We start from the raw sequence: 14,907 nt of genomic DNA, 5'->3' as shown, positions 1-14,907 counted from the left end.
CCGATAGGATGATATCTAGATCATGGGGGGGATAGGGCACGAAGGATAGATACAAAAAATGCCCCAAAGGACAAAATAGGGCGCTAGGGGTAGATGTAGAACCTGCCCCCAAAGGGCAAACATGCTGGGTGGACCATGGAGCAACTTAAACAGGTGGAAAAAAAACTCGGTTCTCCCTCACCGGAGTTCGAACCCGGGCATCTAGCATGGTAATCAGATGCCGTTACCGCGGCTATATTTTTTATAACACTAACATATAATAATAAAATAATTTCCAAATTTTCATTTTGTGAATAAATAAAGACAAATATATATTCTGTTTTTGTCTCCTAAAAGTTACATTGCGCTATGTTGTCAAATTTTTCCACAAAGGAACTTTGTATCTCTCAGGATACAACAAAATTGGCAACGTTGCAACAGGAATTTACAAATTTTATATAACTTTGTCATATTTGACTTTCAAGTAGTCTGATTGTAAAGTGTCATAATTCTTTTGGCAATTGGAACATATCTTGCTCCTTTAAGGGTTCAGCAAGCGTAAAAGAGGGTTTCTTAAAGTACTCTATGTTAGCATAAATATGATTATACGCTGGATGCACAGCCCTACAAGTAATTCTGCCTGCGGCCATGCTTATGGTTATGGGTCCCATGAAGTGTAATATCCTTCAAGGTGGGTCCCGGACTGAAAAAGGTTGAGAACCACTGTCTAAGACTAATTTCTCCAGTCAACTTTTTACAATTTATGAGGGAGAGTACATCTGTCTTACACCCAGAACTCGAAATGCATCAAATTAAGTTACATGCATTTTTGATGAATGAATTTACACGGTTAAACGTGTATACCTTTAGATTCCAGGGTTGCTACGATATTTTGATCATTAAATTCCCTACCGTTTCCAGGTTTTCCAGTCCAAAAATGATCTCTCTCCAGACCAAGGCTGATATTTTACATTAGGGGTGTCTACGATTATCGTCACGTTAAGAATGATATTCCATTCTAAGCTTGAGCGTAGCACGCTCGAGGATAGGAGACTCAAACGAGTACGCGAAAGTGTTCCCATGCAGTACTCTACTCCAGTGGTTCTCAAACTTTTTCGTTTCACGGTACTCTTTCGTGTTTCAAGATTTTTCCGCGGCCCCGAAGTCTGAATGTAGGCCTATCGAATACTTGCGGGTTGCTTGTCTTAAGTTACATTACTTATGTTTCAAATTCAGATGTAAAAAGTACTAAATGAGCACACATTTGGAACAATCACATCATTTATTGAATTTACAATTGCAATTAGTGGGACTGGTAAGCCTAAAAACCATGTGTAGACTGACAAGTAAGTGTCATTTCCAGGACCGGATTTCCCAATAGACCTCATAGGCCCGGGCCAAGAGCGGCACTTTGGTAGGGGCGACACGATTGTTTGTTTTAAATTTATAAGGAATACCTACCTAATTCTCGGATTGCCTCTTTTTTTCTCCAAACACACGAATGGAATGACTTAATGTAGTTGTATTGTAAATATAAGTTAACGAAGAATATTTCTTACAAGAGAGATAGGCTAGCAGGGCTCGGAACTAGTTTACTAATTTGTTGTTTTAATTGCAGACTTTTTTGTTTCAAATGTGCAGTATTGTGCTGAGCCTGGTCGGCGATTACGGCAAGAACGTGGAGCCTGCCGATTGCTTTTGAAACACAACTCCGGCTTGACTGCGGTCCAGGAACGCCGTTCCTTGTTACTGCCGGCATCGTTTGTTACATTTCTTGTATCTACCTATCAATTAAATAAATTAAAAATAAAAGTCTTCTCTGAAAAGCAAGGTAAATGTTAAAATGTAATTTATATTAATTTATGTCATATCGCTTTGTTACGTTTTTGTATGTAACTATCATTTAATTAATACTGCATGGCGTTAATAGTAATACAGAAAATAATGCTGTTTTTTTCATTCTTGATAAACGGTATGGGGGGCCGCAGAGCTTGTTTGGCCTAGGGGCGGCAAAGAGGTAAATCCGACCCTGGTCATTTCAGTGACAATATTGTTAAATTTCGCGGCGCCCCTGTAAGCCAGCCACGGCGCTCACTTTGAGAACCACTGCTCTACTCCTAATACATTTAGATATGTCCACTTTTCTTTTGGTTAATCGCGAAGACGAGGAAGAGTGATGATATTTATGACCACCCTTGCCCAGACTGTGATGTCATCCCAGGACCTCTGGTGTCGTAGCGCGCTGTGCTAACCACTCCGCCACGGAGATCTGTCCATGACGTATGGTATAGCCTACGTGCGTTAATGTTGGATAGCGCAACCCTGCCAAGGGAAAATAATTTCTTATATTCAACAGGGGCTTTAAGACATGCACGTTTCAATTCAGCACTCAAAAACAATTACCACCGTACTCATACGCAACGATGCGTGCGTAATGCATATTACATTGACCTTCGTTCAGTACCATCAATTACCACTTTCATACTTAATTGAAAGTGACCGTACATCGTGTATGAAAGTGAGAGAGAACCTTACCATTCGAAGCGTAATAACGCATGGAAAACAGGTCTCCACACAATTCAACAATCAAGCGGTAATGAATACCCGAGCATAATCGTGTAACCATTATTGTCCCATGGAGGGCATTGTTGTTGTTCCACAAGGCAAGAAGTGTTACAAGTGCCTTACGAGTTCTTAATCAATTTCACGGTGGAAAACTTTTATCTTCGCCTGTTTATGCTCAGCTGTGTTCACGAAGCGTGTGAAATGTGTGTTGTGTGGCGTTTTGAAACGCAAGTATAGTGGAATGGATAAATATTAGGTACCGTGAACGTTGCCAACAACTAAGCGCGACCATATTTGATACATATATATTCTCACACCCTAACATCCCAAAAAGTTTCGAGCATTTTGGGCCTAAATTTACCTTAATAGTCCTACCGATATAACATTGTGGATAAGCCCTTGACTACGCTATCAACCTCGCAATTACAAAAATAAATTATGGAGTATGGTCCGATATATCATGAACATCCTTTCCCCTGATTGTTACAGTTGGCGTTTTGTGTGCGAGCAGAAAATTCTTTCTTAGTCTCAGGAATATTTCGATTCAATTTTCAACATTCTCAATGTTCAAAGAATTTTATTCTGGGCATATTTTTTCAAGTTAGTGGTAATTTCTGATGTTCGTGCGCAATAATAGCTGAATAAAAACTTTTGTATCGCAGTTTAATATCACTACTTCATTGTAATGGTTTTGCAGTGTTGTAGCATCTCTTACGAGTTCACTGTTGTCACAATGACTATGCAATACCTGAACACGGAAATATTGTTTGTTGTGGTTTGCAACAAAAGCGATACAGGCGTAAAGAAAGGGCAACTGTTTTACAGTCCAGCCAGGGAAGACAAAACTACCTGGAAAGGTCTATTCCAAACGCGAGAGGGGAAGCAGGTAGAAGCATCAGCCGAACTACACTGTGATATTTCGTTTACATAGATTTGCTTGCTTTTATTTCCATTCTGAATCCTTCCATAATTTGAAACACATCTCTACTTGCTTCATGTTTGCACAGCAAACTATTTTCACGGAACCCTTACCTTCCCAAAATGTCATTGCTGCCACAGACCTCCAGGTACCAGACCGGAAACGTGAGCCTTTACTATCATGGCGGCGAGCATACCTTCATATTTCTACTTGTAACAACTATTTTGAAGATTGTGAGTCATTGCACCACACAAGATTGTAATTCTTAAGTTTACTAATAAGTATATAACTCTACATATTACACTCCACAAGTGAGTGCAAATAATTTCTTCACTATAATGAAAACTTAAGCACTAATGTGCATCTCCGTCACATTTCTAGTCCCAGGACCATGCACGGCTTGAAACAAAAGCTCATCGTTTTCAGTCTGTAATTAGAGGTATGTGTTTCTGCAGTCACCCCTATTTTGACACTGAACATGTCCAGTTGGCGCATGCGAACTTCTGTCCATGGTTTTGGCTAAGACAGCCGGACAGCCTCTTATCTGGTGACAAATATTATATTATATAGAAACGCACGAGCTTGAAAGCCGCCGTCGCCCTATGAAACTGCGAAGCCTACCTAAACCTAAATACACCCCTGACGACCACCCCCTACAAGAATCTCTGGTTATGCCCATGAATATAAGGAAGGGGCGTAGATTGGGTCAGAATCGAACTGGGGGGTAGATTCGATAAGTTTTCCATCCTAAAAAGATAGCGTCCAGGACTACTTTGGAAAATAACGGTTATATTGTGAAATAAAAAAAAAAAACTTTCTTTGCTCCTGAGGTCCCAGGAGGTTAAAGTAGATACCTTTAACTCTTAAATTATAATAAACTGAAAACCTTTGTTCTCCTTGCTCCCGCCAAGTTACGTCTAATGAATAAGTAAGGTTTCCACGTTATGAACGTGTTTGTTGTGGGCGAAGCAAGTGGCAGGACGTACCGTTCGTACATTCCCTTAAGCGGTAACAAATGAAGGTTGATGCATGTGTGGTAACCGCCCACCGCCCCCTTTACAATTTATCAGCTGCGCCGCTAGCACAAACCTGTCAATTCCTCTTCGCACTTTCACAAATTAACATATGTTTGCTTTCAAACTTCCACCTTTCTCCCTTACCCTTTGTCCGAAAACAGACATGAAAAAAATAAAAAATACTTTCGTTCATATTTCAGTACTATAGTCCACCTGCTTTTGTCGCGGCCATCAACGTTAAGTGCAAATGTTGTGACCGGACGAGTCCACTCGCAAAACAGGGGTGGAAGGCCATGAGGAAATCAGGTTCAGGAAAGTTGCCTCCTGCCGAAACACAGTAACCATAGAAATAAGTTAAGGCGGGAGTTAGTTGTAAAAACCATCACAAACGCAACAAGCAGTGATAAAGAAAAAGCAAACAAAATACGGACCTCACTCCTACAGCGCAGTTTCTACCTACTCCCCTATCGCGTGTAGATTTGTCCTCTCCGGCTACTCTGGTCTTCCACGGTCGGACAGCATACAGCAAAACCGCTGTTCGTTGTTTTGTTCAAAGAAAATTCAGTATCAATGCCCGAAAATGATGTGGAGGATTCATAAAATTAATATAATTGTAACATTTGATACACGTATATGCACTTGATATGTCCTGTATATGTTAAATGAGTTTGAGTTTGTTTGAAGTCCTCTTGACGCACAGATAGGTTAATCCGGGCTGGACTTACAGTTTAAAGTAGGATTCGAACCTTAATGAGCCTTCACTGGCTATCGAAGCCATATATGTTAAATGCATGTTTAGATTAAAATCATTATATCTTTGTATATAAAGTTCATTTGTTTATATTAATACACTGTATTGAATGAAGAAATTACTGTCTAAGACCATTTTGAAGTAATCGGCCATGTAATTTTAACGACTCAGTTTTTTAATATATATTTTTGTAGTTAAAAAAACGAAATCCCACCTTCCAGAATCCTTAGCAATGCAGAATACGTAAGTACCAATGGGAAAAATAAGAAAATAAAGGAATTTCAGACGCTTGGCGGATACTAAAGTTTTGCCATAGTAACTTCTGACATTCTAAGTTCGTTCCACAACTGATGAAATACATTCGTCTGAATACAAAATAAAGACAAACGCATCGATGACCAGGCCAGGATTCGAACCATCATCATTCGCTATCGCTGAAGTGTAATAGCACCTACAAGCTACTACCTAATTTTCCATTTGCTGTCCTCGATGTGAGAACCACGACGTAGTTTATTCATTAATTCCGAGTTGCGTGCGTACACAGTTCAGTGTTTGGAAACGCACTTTAAACTGTAGGTCCGTCCATTCTGGGCATAAAAGTTTAACTTCTGACAATTTTCTTTGAATTCTGGTTCGATACGCTGTGATGGCACATTTAAACTATTGTAGGTCCAAGTCCGGTTGGCGAATATGTGCAAAAATTTCATTTCAAGGACAATAAAGAGACTGCACTTCAAATACTCGAGCAAATGGACTAATGAGAAATTCAAGTGTAAAGGTTTCGCATATTTGGGAAACTTTCTTGATTGAATTGGTTTATTTCACTTCGCATTTCTGCCCCACTTTTTGGCTAATCGCGAAGATGTTGATTATGATGAAGGGACACTCACAAAGAACACACATGCCCAGGCCAGGATTGAGAAACTTCTTTTTTGTTGTTGTTGCCGTTTACGGGAATCTTCGCATTTTACAAGGGGACTAGGCAGAACACCCTCCCCCTTTCCTTCAACTTCATTTTCGGACGAAAATAGGGCAATACAACGAATTCGCTCCATAATCCTATTCACATGGCACAAAAATGTTTCTTCTGACCCCACCCCCTCCCTTCCCCTTAAGCATATTAGCTCAACATTTCTATTTAATCTTCGGAAGAAGTGAAACAGAAAAATTGCTAACACAAGCACTCACCTTTCTTGAACTTATCCCGCCGATCAAAATCGTCCCCATGGTCACCACCGGATAACACGGGAGACATTAGCTCGAGCAACATCATACCACCGCACTGTGGAGAAGCACATTCAACAACACACTTCACGGCACAGAATAAGGCCAACTAACAACCGCGAGGGGCAAAAAGCGTCTCTCCTTTTCTCGTGGACTTTCACAAACTGACTGCACTGTGTGTGTCTGAGGCGCCGGACGTTCAACACCCGGGAAATGGTGGTTCCTGTTGTGTATTCATTCCGCAACAAATCCTGTCGGCTACGACAGCAGGGTGCTAATATCGCAGACTGACTCGCAAACCACACGAACACAATGCCACGAAGACGTTGCGTCATCGACAAATAAACGCAGGCTGCTGACCACGTCAAAGGAAAAAGTAGGCTTTGCTGGTGAAAACAGATGAAGGCACAGCGGGGCTTTTTAATGATTCAAGCGTGGGAGTTGGTGGCCTACCTAGCGCGCCACCTTCCACACAGTAAAAGCTCTCAAAGGTTAAATCAAATGACATTCAAGATCTATTATTATCGTATACCAGTGGCGTACCTTTGAATATCGTTCGAGACGATCACAAGTGTAGTGTTTTGATTGACTGAAATTAGTTTACGTCAGTTTTCTTCCACTTTTGGATATCGCGACGATGAAGATGAGTGGAAGTTGAATTTTTGTTTTCGAGTTCCACTTCATGCAGAGATATGCTAATTGGAACTGAACCTACAATTTAAACTCGGATCCGAACCACTGTGCAATGTTCCTCCACCGGGTATCGAACACGGGATCCATTGATTACAAGGCGACAACGTTATCATTACGTCATCAGGGAAGCCGGATGAGTGATATTATTAAATTCACTCTCAAAGAACACTCATGTCCAGGCCGGGATTCGAAACCGGGACCACTGGCGTCGTAGCGCCCTGTGCTAACCACTCTGCCACAAAGGTCGGCAAGTGCACGCGAGTTGCTCAAACCTACTTTACAGTGAAAAAGCAAAATAATAAGCACAATACTTGAAAGTTATTGCTTATTTAAGTCGCTTTCACTACATACCATTAGGTTAATCGTGACGACAACAACAACAGGTGTCTTTCTATGTTCGACAAACACCGAAGTTTCCCGGTTTGAGTTCCGGTCTCTGCATGCATGTTCTTCCTGAGCGTAGTACCTTCATCAATTTCATCACTCGTCCTCTGGTCTCGATTAGCCCAAAGTGGCAGAAAAGCGACGCTGAATAACAATAGCCCTAGTCTAGTTCGCTGCACTTTTTGTCTCCTTCTGCTCTCGCGCGTCTTGGTTACACGGTGCAACACTGACTTGTCTACTTCGTTGATTTGGAGTCAAGTAGCGTATTTGATGTCTGCACCGTTTGCACTACGTTCTGGAGCGGTGTAGTGTGTGGAGTAAGATCACGTGGTCATGCACGTCCGCAGGCTTCTTTTCCAAGCAGGGGCAGGGAGAGGAAGGTATTTTTTCAGGGGGGTAAACAAGGCACATTTCCCCCCATAATAGTGTAGTCTCCTATAACAAATGCTTCACTTTGAAGTTATAGTGTTCACGCAATAATTAACACACAATATTGTGGCTCAAATGAAATGTGTGAAATGTATAATTTTTGGTTGACTTTCATTTTCAAGGGGGGAGGCGTGCCCACCTCCCTATCCGGACCGGACGTCCATGCACGTGGTACGTGTTAACTAATCAAATGGACGTTTAAAGCAACAGACAGGCATTTGTTGAATTTTCTGAACTTTGAAACCCACTATTCGTCTACTTGGTTGAACGTAATTTCCTTGCACCAACCTGACACCGGTATACACCTAGTGTCAAAAAGTGCAGCGAGCTAGACGGGGCTAAAAATATACAATTCCAGTACGGTTACATCCCATGGGACCCCAGCGTGGTAGCGGGCTGCGCTAACCGAGCAGAAATGCATTTATACCTCTCGATGGTTCTCCTTTAGTCGGTTTGCTTTCGTTGGCTCATTTCCTATTCAAGATAAGGTTGTTGCGCAGCTAGGAGGGAAAAACCACTTCCGTCCACACAAGAGGAAAAGGCGACCCACATGCATAAAGCGTAATGTGCATGTCTCGACAACAATGCTTTCATTATAATTTGCCGTGTGACCAGCGGCGGCGCCAGGATTCAACTTCTGGGGTGCGAAATGAAATTTAAGGGGTGCGATGTTAAAAAATAAAGAAGAACATGAAACATGTTTTGCCACTGCATTAAATACCAATCAAGTTTTGAGGCTTCACTGAAAATATACTCAAGAAACTGACGATAACTTTCTTCATTTTTACTTCCTTTAACAACAAAAACATGTAGTACAGGAACGTAAATGCAGCTTCTCTTTCAGATCAATGGCTTGCTTGTTGTATACAATAATGGCCTTCTCACTTCAGTATCTCATATTCTACGTTCAGTTTGACGAAATGGTTTTAGTAAGTCCGACATGGTTTTAATAAGTCATAACGTGACATGTGACATGACACCGCAAGAGTTAATAGTGTCTTCCGTTGAAAGTAGTTTTTAAAAAGAGGTGCGGAAGAAAATTAAGGGGTGCGCTAGCACCCCTTCGCACCCCCCCCCCCTGCGTGTGACTAACCTCGAAAATATGCTGTTGGTGAATTAACATATCTGACTACTATCTGTATATTATTGGGTTGTGATCTACAGTGTAAAAAGTTGACTGAAGACCGTCTTCCTCTGCCATCAAAGAACGAAAAGAAAAAAAGGTTGCTGTTCTTAAACCATTAACTGCTATTACATAGCTACTGTAATTAATGTAATTGTAACTATGTATAATTTATAATCATTACTTATCTTTATACAAGACAAAATATTCAAATTTATATTTGAAACTTTTTGTTACAACGTCGCACCAATACAAGTTTTTTGTTGTTGTTTTTATTAGTTTTTGTTTTAAGTTCACTTCATGCACAGATAGGCTAATCGGGACTGGACCTACACTTTAAAAATGGAATCCGAACCACAATGCGCTTCCACCGGGGACAAAATGCACGACTGTGTCAAATGAAGGGCTCGGTGTAAAACGTTTGTTATTTCTTAGTTACGAAGTAAAATGTGTCATCCATCAATTTTCGAGTGAAATTGCCATCAATTTAGGTACACTACAAACTGTACGAAATAAAAAAAAGTTATAATGAAATCAGTCGTACTTAACATTCACTCATCTGGTGCATCTAATAGAAAAGTATCTATCTCCAAGGATACAATAATGATCAATTTGGAATGAAATTAGTTTAGTTTTATTATTATAATAGTACTGTACAAGCATAATAATTACTATTATTGTTACTTCTATGCAAGTTTTATCAATGACTTCACACCCTACCCTACATTTTTTTCCTTTTGACGACGCCCAAGCTGATCAAAGATAGATATATCATTGTGCTCGCTCCTTCGTTTTATCCACATCGTCGCGATTCATTCAAGCGCTGGATAAAAGACGTAAAAATAAACAAAACAGGAAAGATTTTCGGTTTTCAAAAGGAGGGACCCCGTAGCCCATGGCTACAGTTCGCCCGCAGACAGTTCACAACCTTGCAGCCAAACCGTTCGTCCCTGGCCGTGACCTTGGGCACTGCAGCCGAGGAATTCCACCAATGCGGACGCAAGCTGAAGACCGTCCCTCGCCACAAAAGAGAAACCTGAGAGAGTAATAGATTTGGGCATTCCAGACAGAGACAACAACAAAGGAAACTGGTGTCGAGTTCACAGAGAGATTTCTTTTGTCGCGATTAGAAAGCCCTTATGGGCGCTATTTTGTTACGGTATCTTCCGGGACCACAAAAAACACGGATTTTCCTACTACAGGTAGATTTCACCGAGTGAGTCAAGTTCAAAGATAGGCAAGATTGGCATGCATGTTTTTTCTTGTTTGTTTTTTTAAAAAAATACCTAGTTTTTCTTTTTAAAAAATGTGTATTTTAATTGAATAATATTTGTATGAAACATTCTTGTTCCGCTTCTTTGCGCACATATTTTGTTAACGTCATTGCATTTTATTGTATTCGTAATCAAATGCGATTATTTCCAAGCACGCCGTAGCCAGAGTGGGGAAAGAATGTTTCAAGAATATTCTGACCCACTTGCCCCCCCCCCTCCCCCGAATAGCCTGCATGAGAGATTTTCAAAAAATGATTTTAAAAAGAGACATAGTAGCTAATATTTAATTTGCACAAATTAAAACTAAAAGCCAAACTCGAACATAAAATTAAATGAAAGAAAATCATATTTTTGATGCAATCAATGTATTTGAATATGAAATTAACTTTTTAAGTTACTCAGCAGTCAGCACTGGCATACGCAGAGGCGGACTGATGGGGCTACACCCCCCTCCGAAATTTTGAGAAAATTAACATTTTTAGGGAGGAAACCAGAGTGATAAATGCAAATACCCCTTAAAATGGCCCCCGATTGCCATTTTTAAGAGTAGAAATTTCTAAAAGTGCGAGATATGGAGCCCTGCTACAAAGCAGCTAGCTATCCACCTTTATAATTTCAGTCTCTTCCGAAAAAAAAATGCGTAGCCAGTACTGAACGAACATTTCATAAAAATGTAATATTAGAAACAAGAAGAAAACGAAAGCAGGATGGCACAGAAAAGTAATATAATCAAATTTACAAGTTACGTGTATTTTGTTAACGATTGTTGTATGGAAACTGAATTACGACAAAGAAGTCAACATGTGTAACTTAATTTAATGTACTAAATATTACTAACAATAGTCAGGATTCCCGTTCAGGTTGGTAAAACAAATTCCGTGACATTTTCACACAATTTAAAAATAAATTACAGACCATACTTTCACATTCAAATAACCAAGTTAAAAGTGTTGGAATTTACTTGTTACTCAAGAGAATAAAGTGTATTTAAAACTGTTCACAATAAATGGATTATAAGGACACTTTCACAAAGAATACCTCACATCAAGAAGCTAGTTCAAGCAAAATTAAATGTATTTTCATTTCTCAATCCTGGAAAGTACAAAAAACACTCATCTTTCCCTGACCATCTCAGGTTCTTCAGAATTGCCATGTCGGTGGAAACCCTGTTTAAAGTAGCGATGACGTTGGAATCGCTCTAACACCAGTGCCCCTGCCCCTCCCGGTGTACATACTTTTGGGACACCCTGTATATGTACTTAAATCAGGCAGTCACCTCCAGAACAAAGACGCATTCACATTTTAGTATTTTGTTTTTTTCCTTCTCCCGTCGAATTCAGCAGTATCTGGAAACCTTTCGACCTGTCAGCAAAGGGAGACGGGGTAAAAAGCTGAAAACGAAGCCAAAAAAAAAGGGACGAAAAATTTCGTTACGATCGGAGAGAGGCTCGTCGAACAGTCGGCGCGTTGTGTGCATCAGAACGAAAGGGCAGGATATGGGAAGATATAGTGCAGGCTACGGCGGTGTCAGCGGAAATGGGGACCCGCTACGATGACCTTTTCACCCGCATTATACCGCCGAGGTTGAAAGACGAGGTTCTTTCGAATTAAATTACTTTTTCCCTTTCCCAGTTTTCCCTCTTCGTTCACCCGCACACAAAGCAGCGAGAGCAAGAGGAAACATGGGCGCTGGAAATAGAATTTTGCTTACATAATTGATGTTGCGTTACTATTCCTGCACCAGAGTATGTAATTTGAAATTTGATCCCCCTCGTCGAAGAAAAAGGTAATCATAATTATCTCACTCCGTTTTCCTATCCATAATGGAACTCGAATTCCAATTTTAAAACTCTCTGTGTGCCTATACTCCCAAAGCAGTCCTTACAAATCTTTCTCCGCTTTAAGCTGAATAGAAAATATTCCAGTGTACATTAAGTTTACTCTGTGCAGATAAGATAATCGGGACCAAGTCACTGAAATGTGGCCTCCTCGGGATTATATGCTGCTTTAGCATGTGTGTGTGTTTTGCGCTTCCTTTCTGATATTTTTGGTTAATCGCATCGATGATTGCAATAAAACAGATGGAGGGGAAAAGCACCAATGCGACGACTCGAACCCAGGACGTCGGTGCTCGACAACCGAGAAGGCAATGTGTGCGTGCCTCTCTTTTCAGTACCCAATGCCACGATCCCAAGGTAATAGACTACATTTAAAGGAAAGATTTGGTATCAAAGTACCTCATTGATGAAATATTCCGTCTCCACCTAAGATAACCCGGAGTTATCAGGCCTGGCCATTGGATGTTCTTTGTGAGTGTCCCTTCATCATTATCATCCACCGTCTTCGCGATTAGCCGAAAGTGGAAGAAAAGTGAAGTAAAATAAACCAAATCAATTTTGCGATGCAGGCTACTGTATTCATTCACAAGTAATGAAGCACAATATCATCTAGCCTCCCCGATGGTGTATAACTAGGGATAGCCAAATCAGGATAAAATTTTCTATCCGAATTTCAAACATCCGGATATCTGAATTATCCGTTGAATCAGAAACGCATCAAGGATAATTTGAAATCTGGATATCCGTTATCCAGATTTTGTGGCCACCATTTTATCCTGATTTAGCTATCCATCGGGGAGGCTAGATGATATTGTGCTTCATTACTTGTGAATGAATACAGTAGCCTGCATCGCAAAATTGATTTGGTTTATTTTACTTCACTTTTCTTCCACTTTCGGCTAATCGCGAAGACGGTGGATGATAATGATGAAGGGACACTCACAAAGAACATCCAATGGCCAGGCCAGATAACCCACGTCGATACCCGGTGGAGGCCCATATAGTTTTTCCAATCCCATTTTAAATTATTATTATTATTAAATATCTTAATAGGGTTACAATTAAGCAATACAACGTTTAATTTAGAACAAATATTGATACAATGAATGCCATTGTAGGCCCCTTCCCGATTAGTCTGTGCAAATAAAGGTAAACTACTTACAATGACAAAAAACAAAAACTACATTGGCCGCGGTGGCTCAGTCGGGCGGCCCCTGTGGCGGAGTGGTTAGCACATCGCGCTACGACGCCAGGGGTCCCGGGTTCGATTCCCGGCTCGGCCATGGATGTTTGTGATTGTCTGTCCTGAAAAGTCTTGAAATTGAAATATGAATGAAATGATATGATGAATGAAGTGTGATGGGGGAAGCTTCCGCATAGGGGCTTTCCTTTTAAAAAAAAAAAAAAAAAAAAAAAAAAAAGTCGGTAACGCGTCTGACTACCATGCTCAAGGTCCCGGGTTCGATCCCCGGCCGGTTCAAATCCGGGAACTTTTCTAACGGTGAAAGCGGCCCCGGCGCCCACCCAGCGTCGAATAACATGGGTACCTGGGGGAAACCCTGGGGGGTAAAGGCGGTTAGGGGCGTGATGCTGATCACATCACCCCCACTCACGACCGGATCAAGAAAGTGTGGGGCGTTTCCCCCACACCCCCTATACGCCTTCATGGCGTGGTGCTATGCACAGGGGAACACTTTACCTTTTTTACAGCATCCACATTCACCTTCCGGTACAGGAAACAGAACCGTTCGAGAAAAACAACGGTGGAATTTGATATCGCGATCTGCCGGGCGCTGTATGTAATCATCGGAGGCAAATTCTTGACCATTCCAATGCAACGCACTGCGCTATTGATTTTCCCCCCAAACAAGAATGTGCAACGGGATGGCATCGTGCCAAATCCCAGGCGGTTATCGCAATCTTGCAAGACACAAAACTGGTCGACCTTGCGCCTCCGTAAAACAGCTGCTGATCGGCAGATGTTTTCCCCAAACAAAAGGTTCAATTAGATTGGAAAAATAGGTTGTAAGACTTATTTAACCAGCATGCCGTTACTATAGCTAGCAACGACTAGGGCTAGATGTATGTGAGAAGGCTTCTGGAATGGCTCACGTGCGTCCAAACTACACTTTTAATGTAAATTTTACAATATTCTATTAAAATTTAACAGTCTGCCTGTTAATATACAAAACGGGTCAAAACAGTTTTTTTTTTTAAAAAAAAAAAATTCACATTTGAGTATTTTATCTTGCACAGAGCTAGATAATGATTATAAATTTGAATGCTCCATAAATATATATTTTTAAAATGAATCATTAAAATTGCATTAATTAGATTCACTGGCGTACGCACGATTTTTTCCCGAGGGGACTGGAATTGTAAATGTGGATATTGCATAGCTGCGTTCTAGGGGAGGAATACAGTATAAAATATTTCGAAATAACCATCTTTAACGTTCATTTTAAAAGATCTTCAAAGACAAAATTGGTAATCGGGTTCATTTTAAGGGAAGTTTGAATTTAACACTTTGGCTTTTTCCCCAGAGCTCCATACTGACTTAATTACTAGAAAATTTGATTTTCTCAAATATTCGGGACGGGCTGCAGCCTCATCAGCTCCCCTGCTGCGTACGCCAGTCATTAGGTTAATACTTTTAAAATTGTCATGGTCATTATTAGCTGGTTTCGTTATCGTCTTGTCTGGAACTAGTTT

The 14,907-nt window shown here is 40.7% G+C and overlaps 1 protein-coding gene across 4 annotated transcripts in view; it reads right to left on the bottom strand.

Moving 5' to 3' along the window:
• The window catches only part of LOC145996275 (SLIT-ROBO Rho GTPase-activating protein 1-like), a 248,310-nt gene that overhangs the window by 96,869 nt on the left and 136,534 nt on the right, over positions 1 to 14,907 (bottom strand). Inside the window, exon 1 of one of the 4 annotated variants that reach the window (XM_083132703.1) lies at positions 6,419 to 6,784. The exons of the other annotated variants lie outside the window; for them this stretch is intronic. Coding sequence (XP_082988829.1) covers positions 6,419 to 6,503 — 85 coding nt within the window. The 5' untranslated portion in view covers positions 6,504 to 6,784. Of the gene's footprint in view, positions 1 to 6,418; positions 6,785 to 14,907 lie in introns of those variants that run through there. 4 annotated transcript variants of the gene reach the window in all.

This window comes from Lepisma saccharinum, chromosome 1 (assembly GCF_977018435.1).
Source record: "Lepisma saccharinum chromosome 1, izLepSacc3.1, whole genome shotgun sequence".
Taxonomy (NCBI): Eukaryota; Metazoa; Arthropoda; class Insecta; order Zygentoma; family Lepismatidae; genus Lepisma; species Lepisma saccharinum.
The sequence above is the reverse complement of the archived record's forward strand: the minus strand, read 5'-3'. Positions and strand labels throughout refer to the sequence as shown.